This window comes from Pseudorasbora parva, chromosome 15 (genome assembly GCF_024679245.1).
Source record: "Pseudorasbora parva isolate DD20220531a chromosome 15, ASM2467924v1, whole genome shotgun sequence".
NCBI lineage: Eukaryota > Metazoa > Chordata > Actinopteri > Cypriniformes > Gobionidae > Pseudorasbora > Pseudorasbora parva.
In genome coordinates, this window is record NC_090186.1 from 39271577 (window position 1) to 39296352 (window position 24776).

The 24776-nt window shown below is 39.6% G+C and overlaps 3 protein-coding genes across 3 annotated transcripts in view; 1 reads left to right on the forward strand and 2 right to left on the reverse strand.

Annotated features, from left to right (window-relative positions):
- Positions 1-412: 412 nt before the first annotated feature.
- On the reverse strand, positions 413-16386 carry fkbp1b (FKBP prolyl isomerase 1B). Its single transcript, XM_067418049.1, has 4 exons — positions 16239-16386; positions 12474-12521; positions 2308-2420; positions 413-1181 (listed from the first exon to the last, which is right to left on the reverse strand). Exons 1-4 carry the CDS (start codon positions 16273-16275, stop codon positions 1053-1055), a joined length of 327 nt encoding a protein of 108 aa, XP_067274150.1. The 5' UTR covers positions 16276-16386; the 3' UTR covers positions 413-1052.
- Positions 16387-16785: 399 nt separating this feature from the next.
- Positions 16786-22222, forward strand: wdcp (WD repeat and coiled coil containing). Its single transcript, XM_067418050.1, has 4 exons — positions 16786-16895; positions 17543-19698; positions 21060-21180; positions 21660-22222. The coding sequence occupies exons 2-4, from the start codon at positions 17770-17772 to the stop codon at positions 21830-21832; spliced, it is 2223 nt and encodes a 740-aa protein (XP_067274151.1). The 5' UTR covers positions 16786-16895; positions 17543-17769; the 3' UTR covers positions 21833-22222.
- A 183-nt stretch (positions 22223-22405) lies between these two features.
- Positions 22406-24776, reverse strand: part of mfsd2b (MFSD2 lysolipid transporter B, sphingolipid) — a 30361-nt gene continuing 27990 nt past the window's right edge. The window contains exons 13-15 of the mRNA XM_067418051.1: positions 24592-24735; positions 24226-24402; positions 22406-22776 (exon numbers count right to left, since the gene is read on the reverse strand). Coding sequence (XP_067274152.1) covers positions 22725-22776; positions 24226-24402; positions 24592-24735 — 373 coding nt within the window. The 3' untranslated portion in view covers positions 22406-22724. The remainder of the gene's footprint in view (positions 22777-24225; positions 24403-24591; positions 24736-24776) is intronic.

The window sequence follows — 24776 nt, forward strand, 5'->3', positions numbered from 1 at the left end:
CAATTTATTACATCATTTAGAAATTATAAATGAACACTCATAGATTACCTATGGCCATAACATATTATATTAATTTAATCTTTCTTTGTTTCATTTATTTTCATGAAATTTTTACGAACATAATTGTATTAGTATTATTATATAAACAAGCGTGTGTGTGTGTGTGTGTGTGTGTGTGTGTAGGTGGGTGGGTGGGGTATTTGTTCTGCCAATTCCATTTTATTATATTAAAGATGAACATTAGCTTGAAAATGAATAATGGAAAATGTAATGTCTCGCCTCCAAGTTATAAAACAACAATATTCTTATCTCCCGCCCTCTCTTATCTTATCCACTTTCTGCAACAGATAATAATGAGGCATCGTTACACTGTTATGGTTTCAGATACAATTATATCAACAACACAAAGATGTCCAAGAGTTCAAATGTCTTTATTAAGAGCAAGTTGATAAAATGTTCATTGAAGCCAAAGCACTCCATCGTACATATTCAGTTCGTTCCACGTCTCATTTTGATAGATCTGAATGAGACTTACAACAAATGTTTATAAGGGACAGATTTATATATAAAATATATAGTAAATACAGTAACATTATCATTGTATCATATGCATTCAGCAGGATATACTTTTATCAAAAGTGGCAATGCAAACAGTGGTAGTTAATGCCCCTCAGAATACAGAATTATAGCCCATTATACCCTTCTGTAAAATACTAACCTTACTAAATTCAGCAAAGCAGTGGATTCAGTCTGGTACCAATTAAAATACCCATTTAATGATTCTATTGTATTCACGTGTTCAGGAAAATGCAGTATGAAAAAAAAGCACTTTGCATGAAGCAAAATGAAAACGAGGTGCCAAAACAGTATTAAGTTCATGTGTAGAAAATGTTAAAGTAACTAAACAGTGTCTACATGTTGCATTTATTGGCAAAATAAAAGACAAAAGATGATGCCTAGAGTGTTTAGGTGAAGAAGGTTTTGTTGGTGGGGCGGGGACTGTTTCTTCTTCTTCTCCGTTTAAGGACTTCAGCCCTGTAAAAGCTAACGGTTCACTCCAGTTTCATCAGCTCCACATCAAATATAAGGGTGGCGTTGGGAGGAATGACACCAGGGTGTCCCGTGGCCCCATAAGCCATATCTGGGGTGCAGGTGATCTTCGCCCGCTGACCCAAACTCATCTGAAATTAGGTAGAAATATTTATTATTCATTTTTATTAAATTATATTATTATTATCATCATCATTAGCTCCAGGGTACATGCAGCACAGCATCAGACCTGATGACCTGTACTCTTGGGGATTTTTAGGGTGCTGTTAGGCTGTTGCTAAATAGTTCTGGGTAGTTGTTAGGGTGGTTCTAGGGTGCCCTTGGTGTTTTTTTTGTGTTTCTAGGGTGTTCTGGATGTTGCAGAGTATTGCTAGGGAGTTCAGGGTGTTTCTAGGCTGTTGCTATGGTCTTCTGAGTGTTTTTAGGGTGTTGCTAGGTGGCTGATAATGTGTTCTGGGTAGTTGTTATGGTGCTGCTAGGGTGCTCTTGGTGGTTGTTAGGGTGTTGCTACAGTGTTCTGGGTGTTTTAGAGTATTGCTAGATTGTTCTGGGTGTTGCTAGGGTCTTCTGAGTGGTCTTTAGGGTGTTGCTAGGTAGTTGATAATGTGTTCTGGGTAGTTGTTAGATTGTTGCTAGAGTGTTCTGGGTGTTTCTAGGGTGTTGTTAGGGTCTTTTGATTGGTTTTTAGGGTGGCGCTAGGGTCTTCTGAGGGATTTTAGGGTGTTGCTATGTGGTTGATAATGTGTTCTGGGTAGTTCTTAGATTGTTGCTAGAGTGTTCTGGGTGTTGCTAGGGTGTTGCTAGGGTCTTTTGATTGGTTTTTAGGGTGGTGCTAGGGTCTTTTGAGGGATTTTAGGCTGTTGCTATGTGGTTGATAATGTGTTCTGGGTAGTTGTTAGATTGTTGCTAGAGTGTTCTGGGTGTTTCTAGGGTGTTGCTAGGGTCTTTTGATTGGTTTTTAGGGTGGCGCTAAGGTCTTCTGAGGGATTTTAGGGTGTTGCTATGTGGTTGATAATGTGTTCTGGGTAGTTATTAGATTGTTGCTAGAGTGTTCTGGGTGTTTTAGAGTATTGCTAGGGTGTTCTGGGTGTTTCTAGGGTCTTCTGAGTGATGTTAGGGTGTTGCTAGGTGGTTGATAATGTGTTATGGGTAGTTGTAAGGCTGTTGCTAGAGTGTTCTGGGTGTTTTAGAGTATTGCTAGGGTGTTGCCAAACATTAGCTCCGGAATACATGCAGCACAGCATCAGACTCAATTACCTGTGCAACTCCTTCCTCCCAGCCCTTGATGACTTCCTGTCGGCCGATCTTGAATTTGAAGGGCTTGTTTCTGTCTCTTGACGAGTCAAACTTTTTTCCATTCTGCAGCATCCCTGCAAGTAAATAGCAAAACAGTTAAACACATAATCATCCTCCTCATCATCATTACAACAACAAAAAAAATTGTTTCTTTTTCTGAATGAAAAAAACAAAACAAAAAACACTCAGTTGCTATGGTTTTCTGGGTGCTTCCCACTGTTCACAATGCAAAAACTTAATCCTAAAATTAAGGAGAAAATGATCACACATCTAACACCACACAAGTAGTTGATGAAGAAACGCTGATTATAGTTCCCAGGCTAAGATACAATCAGCACAACATCCTCGAGCGCCCATTTAACTGCATATTCAAACAGTGCAACATGGTGAAAAAAAACGATAACAGAACACTGGCCCCAAAACAACAGCTGGTGAAACAGACAGTCCACATCAATCATCCATCACCTGTGGAGTGGCCACACAAACAGATCAGATTATCCCAGCTGTTGGTTCCTGATGTCATACCCAGGAATAAGAATGGTGACTTTTCTCAAGCAACTGAGACTGTAAAGCTAGGGTGTTCAAGGGGGTTGCCATGGTGTTCTGGATGTTTCTAGGGTGTTGCTAGTTTTTTTTTTAAATATGTTGTTAATTTGGTTGCTAATGAGTTCTGGGTAGTTATTAGGGTGTTGTGAAGGTGTTCTTGGTGGTGGTTAGGGACGGGTGATGCTAGAGTATCTTAGATGTTTTAAAAGTATTGCTAGGGTGTTTTGGATGTTTCTAGTGTGTTGCTAGAGTATTCTGGGTGGTTTAATGATGTTGCTAGGTGGTTGCTAATGTGTTCTAAGTTGTTGTTAGGTGTTGCTAGGTGGTTGTTATTGTGTTCTGGGTAGTTGGGGGTAGTTAAAATGTTGTTAGTGTGTTCCAGGTAGTTGTTGGGATGTTGCTAGGTGGCTGGTAGGGTGTTCTGGATGTTGTTAGGGTGTTACTAGAGTGTTCTGGGTGTTTTAAAGTATTGCTAGGGTGTTTTGGATGTTTCTAATGTTGCTATGGCCTTCTGGTTGGCGTTTATGTTGCTGCGTCTTGGTGGCTGTTAATGAGTTATGTAGTTATTAAGGTGTTTCTAGCGTGTTCTAGGTGGTTGGTATAGTGTTGCTAGAGTTTTCATGATGTTTTACGGTATTTATAGGGTGTTCTTGATGTTTTTAGAGTGTCGCTGGGGTCTTCTGAGTTTTGGGTGTGGTTAAGTGGTTGCTAATGTGTGTTGTTAGGGTGTTGCTATGGTGTTTTGGTGGTTGTTAGGGTGTTGCTAGAATCTTCTGGATGATTTTAGATTATTGCTAATGTCTTCTGGGTGATTTTAGGGTGTGCTAATGTGTTCTGGATAGTTGTTAGAGTATTGTTAGTGTGTTCCCGGTGGTTTATTAGGATGTTGCTAGGTGGCAGCTAGGATGTTCTGGATGCTGTTAAGGTGTTTTGGATGTTTTTATGGTGTTCTGGATGGTCCCAGGTCTCTGTGATATGCTGTCTCCAGATAGGGCTTAGGTTCCTATTTAAATGTAACTCTATATATTTTTGTCATGAAAGAATCCATAGGTTAATCCTTTAGAAAAGTAAGAGAAAATCTGTAATAAACAGATTGATGCTAAATTCCTTAATCTATAGTATAATCCCTTCAGGGATCTGCCGGGTGCCTTCAGTCAAACAGGCTTTAAAATCAGGCATGGTCCACTAACACACAGCTGACCCATCAGAGGGAGCGCTTCTCTGCTTATCAAAATATCCTGCGGAATCTGAGCACTTGGGATCTAAATGAACAAAAAGAATGAAATATGAAACACTGGCCTAATTCACCGGATTATTCAACCAGTTTAAGTAGGTCACCTTTTGCCTCTGTCTATATCAAACAGAGAAAAAGAGAAAAAGAAAAGGAGAGGAAGATACACACTGTACTCTGGTCCTCCATTATTATAGTATAGGCATGCATATACCTTTAAGAATATCACTTTGAAAATAAAGCATATTAAAAGGTTGTAATATTAGAAACAAAAGCTGCCTAGTTTTGTCAAGAACTGCACCAAAAAATTCAGTTCTTATCTGTTTTATCATATTTATCTAATTTAACTAGGGCTGTTCACCAAAATGTAAACTAAAATATGAATTATGAATTAATTGTATGACGATGCTTAATATTAAAATATTATATTTAAAATATTTCTATTGTTTTTAACCACCATTTTTGTATTATCAGCAAATTACCACAATAAATTAACATCACTGATTTTAACAAAAAATATATATATTTATATATACACATATACATATTTACATTTGCTACCCCATACAGTACCTTTACAGCAGCAGACTATACCACAGCACCCCCCCCCCCCCAAAAAAAAGTATGCGCAGTCCCACAAGCCTTCAAATTATTTTGTAAAATGAGATATTTTGTAAAAGTGAGTTCAATAATATCACAAAGGTAAATCATCCATGCTGATGAAGATATAAAGGTTCCCTATGCTGAAAGAGGGTTCTCTTACAGTACAGTAAAGTATTACCTTTCACTCCCCCCTGGAATTTCGCTGGGACTTCCAGGAAGGTCCCTATGCCAAGATATCTGCAGAGTGGGCTCCAATCCAAAACCAGACTGTATATTATATTAGAAGCTTGTACTACAAGGACAAACTAAAGCTTACTTATGAATGAACTAAACTGACTGATTTTATCCAGTGTTGCACTAACAAACCTTTGTTACTTTTATCAATCTTTACAGTGACCATTTAGAAACTCGATTTTTACATTTTCAGAATGTGAATACTAATGTTTGCCTAAGCAAAAGTTTTTAGCATGTTATTAAATTGTTCCTATGGTGTTCTGTTATAATTTTCCATCAATTTAAAAACACCCCTAACAATAAGTATAAATTAAGTCATGTTATTTGTACATATAGGCCTACTGTATACAGTAGTGGCCAAAAGTGATGTCTTGATCCTTTATTTAAATATTATTAAAAATGCATTAATTGCAGTTGTGCCAGCCAATAAAATGGAGGGAAAAAAAACACTATGAACACATGCAAAAACAAGAAAGAACCAATAAGATATTAATAACTGTTGTAGTCAATGTATGCTTTTCCTGTGAGATTTTAGTTTTTCTTCTTTTGCCAAATAATTTTGTCTTTGATAATTACCTTAATCAAGTTAAATGTTGTGTTAATTATTTAAAATATTTTATATTTTTCTCATATTTTGATTGTTTAAACGGATACTTCAGCGCTGGGAAGATGAATCTGGGTCATCAATGCAGTAGAAATGTGAAATTATTTTTTAATTTGGTGCTTTCTAGACTGAGAAAAGACAGAAAATGTATTTTTGTCTCATGGGGATGAAAGACTACAATTCCCAGAATGCTTCTCTGCCCTGTGAGGCCATTCCCAAAGCCACCAACTTGATTACTGTGACTGAGTTGGAGAAGACACTACAGTTAAAAACTGAACGTGTCTGTTCAATATAATGAGTGAGTCACCGCGCGAGTATCACAGCACTGAGCACTAACTGCAGGAGTCAGATAAATGAGCTGATGAGCTCTCGTGATGAGAGCTGAGGTAATTGTAGCCTAGAAATCTAGACGCACCCTATCGGCAGCAAATTTAATCTGCCCGCGAGTGTCCTCTAGCAACTCTCAATACCCTTCTGAACTGTATTTCCCTAACTCTTGCCGGGCCAATCACATCGTGTATAGAGTCGGTGGGCGGGGCCATAATGACGACGGCCGAGTTGCGTTTGCGTGCTTCTAGTAAACACAGAAACTGGCGAACGGCGGTCTTTCGAATCACCTTTGACCGCGACTCTGGAAGACTTGGAGTTAAGCTTTTCTCTGAGAAAAGAACAAAGAATGGCACTGAAGTCATTCTTAAAAAGGGAAGATGTGTTCGGAGTTTAGCCGACCGGATACGGCGAATGTTTAATCTATCAACAAGCTCTGCTTCACCTTTGTTGCTCTGGTTGGTGTAGCGCTATCCTATCGCGTGCAGAGGGAGTTTGAAAGGCAACTTTTTATCCCGCCCCTCGGATTGAGCCCTGTCAGTTTCCAGACCAAACATCTTGATGTGGGTCTGGCTTGTCAGGCTAAGGTAATCGCGACTACACTTGCGGCATATATTCACAACATGAGTTCAGATCTCTGTTTAGCTCCGTTTAAATGAGTGCCTGTAGCTGAGCTGAGCTCTGAGTGTGATCTCCGTCCCCCATGCGCGGGTTCAAAACATGCGGAAATGGCTCCCTCTGCTGGCTGTAGTCTTTAGCCTTTGGCCAAACATTCCTCCTGTGATGCAAATATCGTCAATTTGCGTCATAGGAGGAATTTCCCCAGAAATAAAATGCATAAATCTCTTGTCTCAGGGGGATATGAGGGGGGAAAGCACAATCATTTGAATATACTTCAGGGTTTCTACTGATACAAAGCCATATGCTAATCGCTGAAGTAAGCCTTTAATTGAACTTGTAGGGTTATTAAAAACAAGTATCTCCTCCGGACAGTCACCACAATAGTTTTATTTTTATTTTTTTGGAATATTTCAGCATTTATTATAAATGATTCATCCATGCACATTTAAAAAAATCCTATGCCTCGCAATCTTTTTTTATAAAATAACTTTCCTTAGCAGTGACATCTCTTCTCTGATGATGTATTCACTGGTGTGAGGGCGGTGTGATAGCTTTTTCGCAGCTAGTGCTACTGTAACTCATTTTCCATGATTACAATCAGCAGTATTGTTGGGTGGGAGCTTTTCTTTGTTCGATGGATGTAGCCAAGTGGACGCGAATGATCTACTGACTGCCTTCACTGGAAAAAAACCCAAAGTCATTCTTGGTTCATAAACCTGTGCGTGAGAGATCGGTGGGAAAGAGTGTGAACCAGTTCAGCAGGCGGAGGCCAGGATGGCTATTTTTACCACGGCTTACAGTATCCTTCTACCAGAGCCGGCAGCCGGTTTCTCTCAGTCAGCGTCAAATGTAATTAGATGCACACGCTACCTGAATGCAACTGCCACTTATAGATTTGTTGGCACCTTTCAACTCGAAAACATGTCAGCAGAAAACCACGTGGTATGACAAACGCATGGGTTCATGTATCATTAAACAAGAGTGTTCTGGCGGAAACGTCAGGTGCAGAGAGAGAAAGCTAAAAACAGTGCTATCAGTTCGTGCTGGATGATGGTTAAAACAAAATACTTGGTATTTCAATGCAATGATGGTGTTAATATTTTTTTAATGTATATAATTTTTTTAACGTGTATAATGTATTTTAAAAATATATTGTGTGTTATACACTGATCAGGCATAACATTATGACCAATGACAGGTGAAGTGAATAACACTGATTATCTCTTCATCACAGCTCCTGTTAGTGGGTATATTAGGCACCAAGTGAAAAATTTTTTCCTTAAAGCTGATGTGTTAGAAGCAGAAAAAATGGACAAGTGTAAGGATTTGACAAGGGCAAAATTGTGATAGCAAGACAAAAAGTGCAGCTCTTGTGGGGTGTTCCCGGTCTGCAGTGGTCAGTATCTATCAAAAGTGCTCCAAGGAAGGAACAGTGGAGAACCGGAGACAGGGTCATGGCTCATTGATTCACGTGGGGAGCGAAGGCTGGCCTGAGTGGTCTGATCAACAGACCTACTGTTGAGCTACTGTAGCTCACATTGCTCAAGAAGTTCTGAAGGTGTCAGAATGCACAGAGCATCACAGTTTGTTGTGTATGGGGCTGCATAACCACAGACTCGTCAGGGTGCCCATGCTGACCCCTGTCCACCGCTGAAAGCACCGACAGTGAGCACGTGAGCAACACAACTGGACCACGGAGCAATGGAAGAAGGTGGCCTGGTCTGATGAATCATGTATTCTTTTACATCACGTGGATAGTCGGGTGCATGTGTGTAGCATGACGCACTATGGGAAGAAGGAAAGCCAGTGGAGGCAGTGTGATGCTTTGGGCAATGTTCTGCTGGGAAACCTTGAGTCCTGCCATCCACGTGGATGTTACTTTGACAAGTACAACCTAACTAACCATTGTTGCCGATCATGTCCACCCTTTTATAGAGACGGTATTCCCTGGTGGCTGTGGCTCTTTCAGCAGGATAATGCTCCTGCCACAAAGCACAAATTCAGGAATGGTTTGAGGAGCACAATGAGGTTGAGGTGTTGACTTGGCCCCCAAATTCCCAAGATCTCAATCCAATCAAGCATCTGTGGGATGTGCTGAACAAACAAGTCTGATGAGTCTCGATTTTTTTTGACATTCAGATGGTAGAATCAGAATTTGGCGTAAACAGAATGAGAGCATGGATCCATCATGCCTTGTTACCACTGTGCAGGCTGGTGGTGGTGGTGTAATGGTGTGGGGGATGTTTTCTTTGCACACTTTAGGCCCCTTAGTGCCAATTGGGCATCGTTTAAATGCCACGGCCTACCTGAGCATTGTTTCTGACCATGTCCATCCCTTTATGACCACCATGTACCCACCCTCTGATGGCTACTTCCAGCAGGATAATGCACCATGTCACAAAGCTCAAATCATTTCAAATTGGTTTCCTGAACATGACAATGAGTTCACTGTACTAAAATGGCCCCCACAGTCAGCAGATCTCAACCCAATAGAGCATCTTTGGGATGTGGTGGAACGGGAGCTGTGCCCTGGATGTGCATCCCACAAATCTCCATCAACTGCAAGATGCTATCCTATCAATATGGGCCAACATTTCTAAAGAATGCTTTCAGCACCTTGTTGAATCATAAAGGAAAGCCAAATGTGCCTGCATGGTACATTATTTCCAGTGGGGATTCAAGGCCTGTTTTTCAACTAATAATACCTACAAGCTCTTGCACTATGATGAGAAGCAATTTGCTGAGGATGAGGCCAAAAATGTGATCCATGCAAGAAAGTATGGTAGCACTTTATTTTACATTCCTGTTCCCAATGTACATACTATGTACTTATTATAGTAATTGCAATAACTGGCTAAAAACTAGATAGTAACCCTGAACCTACCCCTAAACCTAACCTTCATTTAGTTACCTTATATTACTCTTAGGTAAGTAAATGATGTAAGTGCACATACTGTAAAATAAAGTTCAACCGAAAGTATATGTTTGCAGCGCTGGGTAGACACATGCAAAGTTATTACTGAATACAAAATACATGATGAAAATGGTTAGTAACATAAACTATAATCTATTACATAACACATTTTAGGTAATATAATCAGGCTATTTTTTTTAATTACTTTTAACTTTCCTTTTAGCATTAACTCTTTTAAGGTGATGCAGTTACACATTATTACATGTACTTACTATAGTATAACAGTAAATTATGCATAATCACAAGTAACTAACTCTAAATCAATCCCTAACCCTTAGCATAACTCGATAGTAAGTACATGTATTTAATTAATATTACTCAGTATACTTAGTTGAGGAAGTACAATGGAACTAAGTCACCTTAAAATAAAGTGTAACCTTAACTTGTTTATCAGATTGATTTGAATGGGATAATTTTGCACTATAGTGATATAAAAATTCAAAGATAAAAATTGTCATCTACAGAATTAAGTGTATTAAACGTTTCATTATGTAGTACATGAGAATAACAAACTATTTTTGTACTGGGGACAATTATTCCTTTAATAAAAAGGTTAAATAATTAAAACACTAAATAGGGAAGTGTGTTCTAAAAGCAAGAGAAGGGAAAATACCCATAATTGCACATGACATCACCACTTTACTCTCTGGATGCCTGGTCAGGGTTCAGGAAACGGGACCCCTATAGTGGGTTTCTCCGCATTGCCATTACAGTACCCTAGAGCCACCGAGCCACCACCAATCACACGCATGTCTTTTTAGAGCATATTTATATATAGAGTTGCCATTGTTATTAATAGAGCCGCCAGTCACGGGAGGTCTGATGGCTTCCTGTGCTCTAATAATAAACCCCAGGGGACCCAGCGGGACTGGGCTAATTGATTTGTTCTGCCCGGCTGGGTCAGAGAAAGGTAGGTGTGCAACGAGGAGGGAGTCTCTCCGCTAATTCGAGCATGAGCCCATGATAAAATCCATCCTGTTTCCCTTTGCATGCAACCATGACTGCTTATAATATACATTACAAACTGCCCAGTTAACAGGGAATGTTTTCAGAACGTTCTGGCAAGGTTCACTGTATAATGAATCATTTTATAATTTTTTGTTTTGTTTGTTTTGCATAATTCCTTGATGACTTTAAACAATAATTAGTCACTAGTGGAGAGCGGTGGGGGCCCACATAATTTTTTTTTTCGAATGGGCCCAGAATTCCCTAGCTACAGCAACAATTTTACCACCGATTATTTTAGTTAATTTCAATATTAGCTTTTCTTTTAGTCAGCCATTTGCATTTCTTTGATTGAATTATCTGATATGAGCTAAACAAATTGTTGCTTATGGCCACTAACCTCACTGAAACATGTTTTCCTTATTTTTAATCTGGTCGCTGCAGAAAGATTTTACATTCTAAATCTTAAACCCAAATGTCCCTCCATTTGCTCTATTGATTTTTGTCCATTTCAGCCAAAAAGAGTGATGACTTAACTGTCTCTGGTGGTAGTGCTGTATCTGGTTCACTGCAGGGCTCGAGGGCTCTCAGCAAAGTCCCTGAAGTGCTATATTAAGTACTGCAGAAGGGGTGTATTGATGTCTGTAGTGAGTCTGACCCTGATTGCTGCTCTAAGTGTTAATGACCACCAGAAGCTCATCTCACAGTCAGTGCTGCCTGAATCTAACCTATAATAACACTGAGAGTTCTGCCTCAAACTGTTAACATCAAATGCAGATACCTCTGAACAATGAATTTCATCCTATAGAGAAAAATAATCACTACTGTTGAAAAGTTTGGGTTCTGTCAAATGTTTTGTTGTTATACCACACTTTAGGCCCCTTAGTGCCAATTGGGCACTGTTTAAATGCCACGGCCTACCTGAGCATTGTTTCTGACCATGTCCACTTCCAGCAGGATAATGCACCATGTCACAAAGCTATAATCATTTCAAATTGGTTTCTTGAACATGAAAATGAGTTCACTGTACTAAAATGGCCCCCACAGTTACCAGATCTCAACCCAATAGAGCATCTTTGGGATGTGGTGGAACGGGAGCTTCGTGCCCTGGATGTGCATCCCACTAATCTCCATCAAGATGCTATCCTATCAATATGGGCCAACATTTCTAAAGAATGCTTTCAGCACCTTGTTGAATCAATGTCACTGAGAATTAGGGCAGTTCTGAAGGCGAAAGGAGTTCAAACACAGTATTAGTATGGTGTTCCTAATAATCCTAATAAGGTGTATATTTATATGTTATTAGTACTGAACAGCAATTTTCCACATATCACCTGCCACTGGCAAAAAAAGGCAATTTTTTTATCTGATTTGATGTCTTTAAAAAATTAAAGACATCAAATAATGTAAAATGAAGTTTATCACATTCTGCACATTTTTAGGTGACATTGATCATTTGACTCCTTTGTTCAGATGTTCTGGCTCTTACTGAAGCACAAGAAAGTATTTGGAGCATCTCACATCACGCTGGAGACCATGATCATTAGGCTTAAGATTAATGCTTATAATATAATTAGTAATGAAGCAATTTGTAGTAAATTATAAAATGATGGATTGGAAATTAAAGCCTTTTCACTAGTGGTCGCAGACTTTTGGACTCCACCGTATATTATAGGCGAACATTATGAGTGGAAAAGCCATACATTTTCTGATCCAGTTGGCAACATACTGTATATCATTCACAATATAAAGGTCCAGAGTTCAAACAATACTTTTAAGGGCTTATTATGCAGTTGAGGACCAATCAATTCAATACAGGGAAAGAACTGCAGCACTTATCAAGCTCTACCTGCATGCGATTTCAAAGAGAAGCACTGGGATACTGAGAGGAAAGAAACCATTAAACAAGAGGAGACAGAATGTTGTTATCGACATCCTGTTTCCTGTCTGTCGGAGCTGTTAGTCTGCAGGGCGCACCAGCCGTCTGAGCAAAATCTACAACAAACAACATATGTGAACATTTACATCAGCAGATTATTTACCTATGTAATGCACAACGCATGTCTGTCCTTTCTTCGGAAATGTTCTTCCTGTGAAGAAAGAAGAGAATGAGGCAGTTAGTGCAAACATTCGTGTAAACCTTACACTTTTAAAAATAAAGGTTCCAAAAGGGGCGATGAACCAATAGAAGAACCAATCTTGGTTCCCCAAAGAACCTTTCATTGAAACATTTTTAAAAGAACAATTGTAATAATCTAAGAACTGTAACTATGTTAAAGGCTCAGGGAAGAATTGAAAAATCAACTTTCCCTTGAGCTTTTGATATATAAAAGGTCACTGTAATATAAGAATATCCTATAAGTTTCAGAGTTGAAGACTTCCTTGTTAGTCAAAGAAAAGGTTTTATTGACACCTGGCTCAGCAAACAATCGATCTCAGAACATGCCACACCTTGAAGTCACCGTGTCGTGAAACAAAGCTCGCAAAGCCCAAACTACTCTGTGTTTTTCCAGACGGGCTTACAAATGTACACCCGGCCTGCCGACGGGCCATCTTAAATAGTGAAATAACATTCCTTCATTGATGTGCATTGTTTACCCTCTACTTTATATGTGAAGGAAAAATATAATTGCGGAAGTTTTGATCATGCTGTCTGCAACGTTCTTGGCATGCGTGTGTGTGTGTGTGAGGCACGGTTTGCACTTATATCCACCGATCAGGTGGGCCAAGTAATAAAAAAATTACATTCCAATCAATCGCGGGTGGATGAGAAATAAATCTTTGTGTTTGTTTAATAAAGATGTTCAGCCGTGTGGACAATTCTTTCCGGTTGTTGTTTTCCCATGCTTTCAAAACAATTCCCGCATGTATTAATAAATATCTTATCCAATACTAGCCATGGGCATTAACTTCCAAGTCTTCAGGTCTTACAAAAACCATGTGAACAGTATCATTTTTTTTAAAAGCCAGTTCATGACACCTTTAAAGTCTCAGGGAAGACGAAGCCATGAAAAATAAACGTAACTTTAATTATAAAATAAAGATAAACAACAAAACTAAAGTAAAGCAGCAGCCCATCACAGATGATTGCAGCATAAACTAAAACAAAACACCAACATAAAGTCCAGGCCTGGTCCTCTCTTGTCCTTCATTGTCATCACTCCTCCTTTTATCTTTCCGGAGCTCCTCTGTGGGGCTCAAGAACTGTGTGGCGTGCAGGTTATGCTCATTAACACTTGCGCCACCGGACTTGCTCTGTTCCCACGTCTCTTGGCCCCGCCTGCTTGGCCGTTTGAATCTTTATTTGAGGTTTGAACACAAACAAGGAAGAGAAGACAATGCTGAATATAGTCGTAGTTTTTGTTAATTTTGGACCAAAATGTATTTTCGATGCTTCAAGATATTCGAATTAATTAACTGCTACTAAATGATGTTTTTTGAGAAAGTAAAACTGCAGAATGTTTCCTGTGATGGGTAGGTTTAGGGCCAGGGGCAGTGTAAGGGGATAGTAAATACGGTTTGTATGGTATAAAAATTACGCCTATGGAGAGTCCCTGTAAACCACATAGAACAGTGTGTGTGTGTGTGTGTGTGTGTGTGTGTGTGTGTGTGTGTGTGTGTGTGTGTGTGTGTGTGTGTGTGTGTGTGTGTGTGTGTGTGTGTGTGTGTGTGTGTGTGTGTGTGTGTGTGTGTGCGTGTGCGTGTGCGTGTGGTGGAGGTGGTGTCTGATTAATGTGTGGGAGCTGGACAGGAATGTGAGCCACATGACAGCAGGGTGGTGGGGGTCAGATAGGATGTCAGTCGAGAGCGGCCCACAGACACAAGAGAGCAGAGCAGAGCAAGAAAAAATGAAAGCCATGTTACATCTCGTTCATTCCTGACACTGGTGACCCCAGTAGGCAGTTCTCGAGTTTGATGACTTGTGCCAAGAATTTTACGTCTGAAAGGTGTCAAAATCATATGAGCTCATGGTCACTCCAGCCCTTATTTACAGCTTAATGATCATGTCATAATAATGCTTAATATTATGACTCACTGACCTCTTACTGGTCCATATAAACATATAAAGGAATAATCAGACTCTCAGGCCAAAATTATGACAGAACTCGTGGCTAAAAAACAGAAACACAAATGTAACCATTGCAAATAGGTGTGTTAAAGGGTTAGTTCACCCAAAAATGAAATTGATTGTCAAATGACTCACCCTTATATCGTTCCACACCCGTAAGACATCCGTTCATCTTCAGAACACAGTTTAAAGAAATTGTATGTAAGAAATGTATTTTCAATTAATCATAAAATTACCCTGATATGTCACTAGACATTAAGAAATCATGTCAGTTTCAAATACTTCTATCACTGACAACAGTAGTCCGGCCAGGATATTGTCATTAAACAAACAAGGAAGAGAAGACAATGCTGAATATAGTCATAGTTTTAGTTAATTTTGGAACAAAATGTATTTTCGATGCTTCAAGAGATTCTAATGAACTAACTGATGTCACAGATGGACTACTCTGATGTTGTTTTTATTCTGTTTCTGGACATGGACAGTATAGTGTGCATACACTTGGATACGCTCTCGGACTAAATATAAAATATCTTAAACTGTGTTCCGAAGGAGGTCTTACGGCTGTGGAATTACATTAAGGAAGTCATTAATGGCATCAATTTCCTTTTTGGGTGAACTAACCCTTTAAGTTCCTAGAATATTACAAGAGGGTCACATTTTTCAGATGTTTTTAACCAAAGTGACCTAAAGTACGGTAAAGTAATAGCTCAATAAAATAACTTGGGCTTAAAAGTCTATAACTGAAAATTAGACTTGATTTACCTTTGATGTTTTATTTGTGAAATATTGTCAAATACAAATTTTAAAAAATGTATCACGGTTTCCACAAAAATATGAAGCAGTACAACTGTTTTCAGCATTGACAATAATAAAACATGTTTCTTGAGCAGCAAATCATCATATTAGAAGGATCATGTGACACTGAAGACTGGGTTAATGATGCAGAAAATTCCGCTTTGTCATTGACCAAGTAAATTACATTTTTAAGATTATTTATATTATAAAGATTATATTTGTAATCCTATTTCACAATATTACAGTTTTATTGCAGTATTGATCAAATAAATGCAGCCTTGGTAAGCATAATAATCTCATAATTGATTATAATTGAATTGTGTCAATGAAAGAGCCATCATGGCCAAACAGTCAGGTTGTTGCCTACAGCCTACCTGGAAACAGGTAATGCAACAAGTGGCACGCATAATAACAGGACCTTAATTGGCCATTAGATAAAACCAGGTCTCAGAATCCCAGCGACTCTGACAACTGTGCCAAATTACCCTGCAAAGCCCCCTCGGATTAACATCAAAGCTCATGTCTAGCCAGGGCAAGAATGCCGCCATCTGAGACATACATGATCAACAGCATAATGCATTTTATGAGGAAAATCGCACTATAAGCATGTTGTAGAGGAAATCCTGAATGCATATTTCCGACAGCTGCAGTGAGGAATCATAATGAGAAGAGTGCTGGAGCTGGCACGCATGGCACACATACTGGACACACACACACACACACACACACACGCACACACGTTAAATCCCTGACGAGACATAGCGATGGGTATTTCGTTGAATTTGACATAAAGTTGACTGCTTTACGCAAACAATAGGCTATGCAATGAAACATTCAAGAATGTAAATAGATTATGTAATTAGAGCGACATAATTTTCCCGCAATAACGCTTTTAACGCTAGATTGTGTCAAAACAACATACAAATTTGAAGCGTCTTACCGTCTCCTGGAGATATTGTTTCAATCTCAACACCCATTCTGTTCGCGCAGACAGATCCTACAGTAGTGAGACAGTGTGTGTGTGTGTGTGAGTGTGTGTGCGAGAGAGAGAGAGAGAGAGAGAGAGAGAGAGAGAGAGAGAGAGAGAGAGAGAGAGAGAGAGAGAGAGAGAGAGAGAGAGCGCTACTGCACTCCGCCCACTGTCACATCACTGTTTGTGCGATGCGATGGTCAACCCGTGGTGAAATATTAGACAACATTCCGTTCTGATGACCTCAATTTGTATGAGATTCTGGAATAGTGTGAAGTGTAACATCTATTAAAAACTGCACTTACAAAATATGTTATTTTTTGTTGCACCCTATATGTTATTTGCAGTTCTGAATATTAACTTTGTTTGAAGTATGTCGACCATATTTGAACTAGCCCTTTAAAACGAACCGTTCGAAAGAATCGATTCGCGAAAATGAAGCAGACTTCCTATCGTGAGTTTGAACGTGTGTGTGAACTACAACTCCCAGAATGCCCGAGTCATTCTTTTTCCGTCTGTCCATGACTTCAAATGTCTCCGCGGGGAAATGCGGACACCGCTCAAATTTACAATAATTTATCTCTGTGGAGTTACCATGGTTTCCGCAGTGTTGTCAAAAGCACAATGGTATGTTTGAAATTTTACCTTCTGAAATTGCAGATTTGCTATTTATCTTATATTTTCCATTTTATTTTCTAGATTGTTCTAGATCTTCTTTACATGCCAGCATGCTGGGATTGCGGCAATAACTTAACGTTACATGTGAATAAAATAGTTTCGAGAACGCATTTTACATAGAAATTATTAGTCATGTCATAGTTGTTACTACTCTAAACTTCAACTTCAAACAATGCAATCTGCTTTTAGATATATGGTTAACATGGTAACTTTTAGTAAGGGTTTATGAGTTATCGATGTCCAGTGTTTAAAGTGATTAACGTTAACTTAAGTGACATGTGATTCTAACGTTACTTTATTTACGTCTGTTGTAGTATAATGATTCCCCATTACAAAATTAACCTTATATATTTTTAATTATAAGTTTTAATACAGTTGTTTTTACTAGAAGTAGCATTAATTAATGAATCGTGCTAATTCATCTTGCTAATACAAAGCCACCACAGTTTTACTGTAGTTATAATAGCTGTATTAACTTATCATAGTAGTAGCCAAGAGACTGTTTTTGATATCAGCATACATTTTCTAACGTGACATTTCTGTGATGTTCAGTCATTGCATATGTCTCGACTTACATATATTTTTGTGTATTTCAGGCCTGTGGCAGAAAAAAAGACATAGCATCTAAAACTCCAAGGGTTTTATGACGTTGGGGGTCGTGTCAGCCTAATCTGGTCATCCTTGAGTGGAGCCTCACTCTGGCCAATAGGATTAGAGAGTGAGGGAAGAGGCTTTACCTATTCTTGGAGTGATGGCAGTCTTCTCATTCTGAGGCACAGGGTTACATCTATCTTTCAATTCTGACTCAAAAACCCTTTCCTGTATGACCAGCAACACCATTTTCCTTTCCATTGGAGAAACTGAGCCAAGCATGGAGCTAGGAAAAGCCAAACTTCTGAGAACAGGGTTAAACACCCTGCACCAAGCAATTCACCCGGTGCACGGAATAGCCTGGACGGACGGTAAGCAGGTCTGTCTCACGTCATTGTTTTCTGTCGACGGTGAGCCCAAATTTGGTGACACCAATGTCATTGGACAATTCGAACATGTCTTGGGACTCTTCTGGGGGCCGTTGTGTTGCTCCGGGTCCCCGGCGTTGCTTGCCGTGCAGCATAAGAAGCACATCACGGTCTGGCAACTTCAGTTGAGCGCTTTGGAGCAAAACAAACTCTTGTGCACGCAGACCTGTGAAATGAGCGAGCCGTTCCCACTGCTGTCACAGGGATGTGTCTGGCACCCCAAAATGGATATCTTAGCTGTTTTGACCAAGCGGGACGCATCTGTTTTGTTTTCCGTGCGGGTCGATAATCGTCGCGTGAAGGCCGACATAAAGGGCAGCGGTTTGATCCATTGTGCCTGCTGGACTAAGGACGGGACTCGCCTGGTGGTCGCAATCGGCAGCGCATTGCACTCGTACATTTGGAACGACATCCAAAAAAGCCTGGTGGCGTGTTCCTTCTGCCCTGTTTTCGATGTAGGTGGGTATATCTGCGCCATCGAGTCCACCGACGAGGCTCAAGTGGCTGTAGCGACTGAACTTCCGCTTGATAAAATTTGCGGGCTCAATGCAGGCATCGCCTTCGACTTGCCGAATGAGTCGGAGGCATCGACTTGTCGCCCTTCTCCCGTTTTGACAGTGGATACAGACTATTATTTGGACTCTAGACGGCGATCATGTGACTCTGAGCGCTCGGGACACGCCTCTTCATCCGGACCCATAGATCTAACGCACATTCTCGCCAAACACAGGAAATCAGACCCAAGCCCTCTCATTCACTTGAGGCGGAGGGATAATTTGTTGGGAAGTGGTCAGGACTCCTCACATTTGATTCTAGTGACGTACGAACGCAAGGTTACCACTACAAGGAAGGTCAGCATCCCTGGCATCTTGGTCCCTGACATCATTGCTTTTGATCCGAGCGGGAGCACGATGGCCGTGGCTTCGAACACGTGCAACATGATCCTGGTTTACTGTATCACGGATTCATCCATGCCCAATGTGCAACAGATCCAGCTGCAAAAGAACGAGAGGCCCAAAGGGGTGTGCTTTTTCACCAACAAGATGTTGCTCTTTATGATTGGCCGGCAGAAGTCCAATGATCCTGCTTTTCTCCCCTCCTCCAACACGGACAAGTACATCTTGAGACTAATAGCCAAGGAGCTGGTATTCGATGAGGAAGGTCCCACCCCGGTGGTTCCCAAGTCCGATCCGCCAAGCCAGCATCATGGGATTAGACGTCATTCTGAGAACTTTTCTAAAGAGGACCGTCTATCAATTAAGGATCTAATTCTTCCTGGAGGCTCTGTAATTGTTTCTCCAGCCAGTCGGAGAAAACTAATCGAGGAGGTACGCAGCTCAGAGTTGAGCCCTGTGGCAAGCTCCACCGACTTCTCGGATAGAGCCTCCAGTGCCTCCTCTATTACTCTAGAAAACTACGACATGGACCACATCAGCCGCATGGCCACGCTCGCGGTAGCCGGACAGGCCAGCCGGGATTCCAGTCGGCCGTGCTCGCCCAGGTACGAGGCCTCGGAAAAATCGTACTCCGATGCCACTCCGCCAAAGAACAGCTTTCAGTCCAAAGAGAAGAACCTGGAGCAGCTGACGCAGAACATGGAGAGGATTTTCACCCGGTTCGCTGACGTCCAGCAGTGCCTCTCAGAAATCAGAGACTTCACCCAGAACGGCAAGAAGATCGCATGCAGCTATCCGTCCGCTTACGAACCGCAATACGTGCACATTACGTGTCAGGTATGAAATTATTTTCTTTTGAATCATACGGTGAAGTCTAAACTTCAGCAAAGAAAGTCGGCAGTATGCTGTTGTAGAAAAATGAAGAGTGCTAATCAGTTGCTTTTACTCGTTTGATTAATTGCATGAAGGTTTAGGGTCCAATTCTCACTATTAACTAGTTGCTTATTAGCATGCCTATTACTAGGATATTGGATGTTTATCAGTACCTGTATAGCACATATTAATGCCTTATTCTGCATGACCATATTTTATATCCCTAATACCTAAATACCTACCCAATACCTAAATTATTAATAAGCAGTAATTAGGAGTTCATTGAGTAGTTAATAGTTAGTTAATAATGAGAATTGAAACCTAATCTAAAGTGTGACCATTTTGAAGAATTATATTTGCAGTTTTGTATGGAAAAAAAATCTCAATCTCAATATGCAAATCCTCTCAAATAAAAATATGCTACATATTGGAAATAATTTAGAATTTTGTATAATTATAATTTATTTTACTATAAAATGTAATAATAATTAATTAATATTACTATAAATTCTAGAATTTATAAATGATATAAACAATAACTATTTCTAATTTTCTTTTAATTTATAAAGTAAATGTAAACATTACAGTATAAAAGCACAGATGCTAATAATTAATGTCAACAATCTTCATTGTTATAATATTTATGTATTACTACAGATTAGTTACATTAGTTTTTTATAGATTTTTTATGTATTAGTAGTTCTTCTGCTTATTGAATTTATGAGAAGAGGTTCTTCATTTTCCAAAGCTGAAGATCCATGGTGCTTTATGGGTCAAGGACTGACAGTTTTGGTGACCTCAACAGGTCAAATATCCTTTACCTTTAGGGAACCATCTTAGATGTTCACATACTTTTAATGTTAAATGTTAAATTAACATAAAAAATAAATGATTACTTGACTAAATGGTTTTCTTTTGGAGCTAATGCTGCCCTCACGTGCAACAATTGGACATGAACACCCTCTCAAGTTGCAGTTTGAATACGTTCGTAATCACGACTTCAGAAGTGGGAAGTCCGAAATTTCCGATAGCACGTGAAGGCAGCACAAGTCTTAATCCAAACCAAGACTCTACAAAGCCCATTTTACTCGTAGTCAGACCATCAGGCATTGTTAAGCATCACGCCAACTCATAATTCCTCCCACTGTTGTCAGTACAACCCTTTGTCAGCAGATGTCAGATTGAAGTGATTCTGTTGACTGGCATAACTTGTCTTAGGGGAATCATCACTTAATCCATGACCACATGACCAGGTCTGTTGTGAATGATGCTCCCTTAAAATGACTCATGGTGTTTGTGCCCTTTCTACTTGTCTTGTCCTCCAGAAACAGTTGTCTGAGAATGTTTATACGGATGAGAGAAGGCCGTTGCTGCTGTGTGGGGGGCGGATCTGCCTGCGGGTGGTACAGGAACTCTTCGGCCTAACAGTCGTGGAGATGATGCATGGTACGCATGGAAGATATCGCAATCTTGCAAAATGCTCGATCAATACATATGTAACAATATGAAACAATCTCTTTCAAAAAGTTGATATGTAAATGTATTGCATTTATAAACGGAAGTATTGCACGCTTGAAGAAGCACCTGAACGTTTCCGAGATCTTTGTGTTGACATGATTTCAGGCAGATTTGCTCTTTTCAACAATGAGCAGATGGGATCTATTAATGAGGCCGTGTAAAGCATTGAATCTTTTGTTGAAGACAGATTGTTCAGTGTGCTTTGGCTTCATTTAATTGTCAATGACTAAAATAGGAAGTGATTAGGTGGTGCAATCGGATTTAAGGGTTTAAGGTTGAATCAGCTTACAGCTTTTTGTGCTGTGCATCTCTAGCGCTGATGTCTGCTTGAACCATTGTCACTTATGCCAAGACTGCAAAGACATGTGCAGAAATGTCTCATTAAGTGCTTTCTCTTCTTCTCACAGGTCCCATGTGGATTGTCTTGGTGGCTGATGCAGATGGTTTCGTTCCTCTCACATTTAAACACAAGGACGAGCTCACGGTCAGAAGCGCCAGAAGGAAATCTCCTGTAAGACCCCCGAGTGGCGCAGATGTATTTCCTCCTGAAAGTCCACTGTCTCCCAATGCAGACAAATGAAGCCCATATTATAGAAAGAGGACTTGTTAGAAATATTTTTATAACATTTGTCTTATGTTAGCTGGATATTTGTGGCTAACACAGGGGTATTCCAAAATTTGGAATTCAGGGATTTTTTTTTTTTTTTTGCTGACATGTTCGCCACGTTGATATTTATTGGATGATGGTAGATATGTGTAACGTGACCGCTGTCAAGGGCAGAACAATTTTTGTTTATTTTTCAGAAGAAATACTTGAGTGCCTGCTTGATTATTTTTGCTAAAAATAGTTTCTATTTTGTCCCATACAACAAAACGAAGATAAATGTAATATGGTATTAAAACTCATAGTGAAACTTCATAGTGATTGTTTTTTTATGTTTCATTCTTGACTTCATAAGCTGTAAATCACACATGCACATGAACCACACAATAGCCCCTTAATACCCTTTTGCATTACATGCATTTTGCTTTTGCAAAATATACTGTACAGGCATACAGATGCATGAACTACATTAATTCATAAAATTAATATTCAATCATGATTCTATATTCAATGTTTTATTGAAGCATCATTGAAATATGCTGAAGCTACGTGAACCAGCACAATTTTTGTATTAATCCTGGAATCAAGTCATTTAATAATATTTATAATAACTATAACAACTTCATATATTATCAGTATATTTTCCCTCAGGAAATCCTCATATATAATGATATATAGTCCATTCATGTGTATAAATTAGATATATGTGACTATATGTTCATGTGAAAATACAGAAACAGACTGAATACAGAAACAAACCGAGATGTTTACATTAAAACATATTATATATCTCGCACAGTGTAATATACACTAACACAACTCATCCCAGCACTGGGCTAGAATATCAGGATCTGCTGTTTGAGGACATTTACACGCTGCTCAGATCAGCTCTGAGAGATTTGCAGGAAATGCTCTGCTTTCTGAAAAATAAAGTAAATATATACATTGTATTAAAATGCAATAATACTACAATACAAAAATAATTAAAATATAATCAATATAAAACATATTTTATTAATAATTTGTAAAATATAAATGTGTTTTTATGCACTATATTGCCAAAAGTATTGAGATATCCCTCCAAATCACTGAATTTATGTTAAAAAAAATCCAGCACTAGGCATGCAGACGCTCCTACAAACATTTGTGAAAGAATGGGTCGCTCTCAGGAGCTCAGTGAATTTAGGTACCGTGGTACTGTGATAGGTTGCCACCTGTGCAAGTCCATTCGTGAAATTTCCTCACTACTAAATATTCCACGATCAACTGTTAGTGGTATTATAACAAAGTGGAAGCAATTGGGAACAACAGCAACTGAGCCACGAAGTGGTTGCAGGGACAGTGCGTGTTGAGGCGACAACTTTCTTGAGAGTCAATAGCTTGAGACCTCCAAACTTTATGTGGCTTTCAGATTAGCTCAAGAACAGTGTGTAAAGAGTTTCATGTAATGTGTTTCAAAGCAAAGCGTCGGATGCAGTGGTGTAAAGCACAGCCACTGGACTCTAGAGCAGTGGAGACGTGTTCTCTGGAGTGACCAATCACGCTTCTCTGTCTGGCAATCGGATGGACGAGTTTTTGACGAGCAATCTGAAGACTGGGTTTTGCAGTTGCCAGGAGAATGGTACCTGCCTTACTGCATTATGCCAAGTGTAAAGTTTGGTGGTGGGGGGTTATGGTGTGCGGTTGTTTTTCAGGGGTTGGGCTTAGCTCCTTAGTTCCAGTGAAAGGAACTCCTAAAGCTTCAGCATATCCAGACATTTTGGACATTTTCATGCTCCCAACTTTGTGGGAAAAGGTTGAGTACGGCCCCATCCTGTTCCAACATGACTGCACAAAGCAAGGTCCATAAAGACATGGATGAGCGAGTTTGGTGTGGAGGAACTTGACTGGCTAACTGAAACAAATGCATTTGCCCACATATCTAAATGTAGGAAAGAAGTTGAATAAGCCCCATTTCTAAAAACAGTGGAGTGTTCCTTTAAAGCTGTTATAGCAGCAAAGGGTGGGACAACTTCTTATTAAATCCTACGGATTAAGATAGCGATGTCCTTCAAATTCATGTGCATAAAAAAGGCAGGCATCCCAAAACTTTTGGCAATATAGGGTGTGTATATATATATATATATTATATTTTATATATAATATAGTATATTTTTTTCCTCACGAAATCCTCATATATATATATATAATGGTATATAGTCCATTCATGTGTATAATATAGATATATGTGACTATATGTTCATGTGAAAATACAGAAACAGACTGAATACAGAAACAAACTGAGATGTATACAAAAGTTTGGGGTCTGCATGTTTTTATTCAGCAAGGTGGATTATATGTAAAGCTTAAATGCGACCCAGGGTCATTACCTGAGCTCTTCCAGTGCAAGTTTGTTCCGTAATCTGACGTCCTCGCTGATCGGGTACACCACAAGGATCATGAGGCCTGTGATTATACAGGCCACCGGAGCTGCACCGATGAGCAGTTTCAGTGTGTAGACCACTGGAGGGGGCTGTCTGCACGCTCCTGTGTCATAACCAGCAAACCTGCAACACCAACAACTATGCATTCAGCTTTCATAGGATGTGCTGCACCAAAATAAAATGGCTTCATTTACTGACTGGTTTCCAAATGTCAACAGACAAAAGTAAATATCAAATTGTCAATACTGCAGTGTTTATACCACTGGTCTGTCATGATTCATTATTTCCAGAGTAATGAAAGAGTGATCTTACTGTAGACAGAGCGTGGACACTCCGAGAGAAATGCCTGCAGCAAACTTTGTGAAGAAAGCATATAGGGAGTAGAAGATCGCCTCGTGTCCCTTTGAGTTGCGGTTTGCCAGTCTGAAGTCATCCACTACATCTGGTAACATTGACCTGAGCAACAGAAAACACAACACGGTAGAGGCATCATTCAT

What these genes read in the sequence shown, in the direction of transcription:
- fkbp1b (XM_067418049.1), bottom strand. Translation starts at nt 16,275, where the DNA reads ATGGGTGTTGAGATTGAAACAATATCTCCAGGAGACG. An exon ending in AACAATATCTCCAGGAGACG is followed by an intron (nt 12,522 to 16,238) that starts GTAAGACGCTTC and finishes CTTTCTTCACAG; the next exon opens with GAAGAACATTTCCGAAGAAA. An exon ending in ATGCGTTGTGCATTACATAG is followed by an intron (nt 2,421 to 12,473) that starts GTAAATAATCTG and finishes ATTTACTTGCAG; the next exon opens with GGATGCTGCAGAATGGAAAA.
- wdcp (XM_067418050.1), top strand. Translation starts at nt 17,770, where the DNA reads ATGACCAGCAACACCATTTTCCTTTCCATTGGAGAAACTGAGCCAAGC. An exon ending in ACGTGCACATTACGTGTCAG is followed by an intron (nt 19,699 to 21,059) that starts GTATGAAATTAT and finishes CTTGTCCTCCAG; the next exon opens with AAACAGTTGTCTGAGAATGT. An exon ending in AGTCGTGGAGATGATGCATG is followed by an intron (nt 21,181 to 21,659) that starts GTACGCATGGAA and finishes TTCTTCTCACAG; the next exon opens with GTCCCATGTGGATTGTCTTG.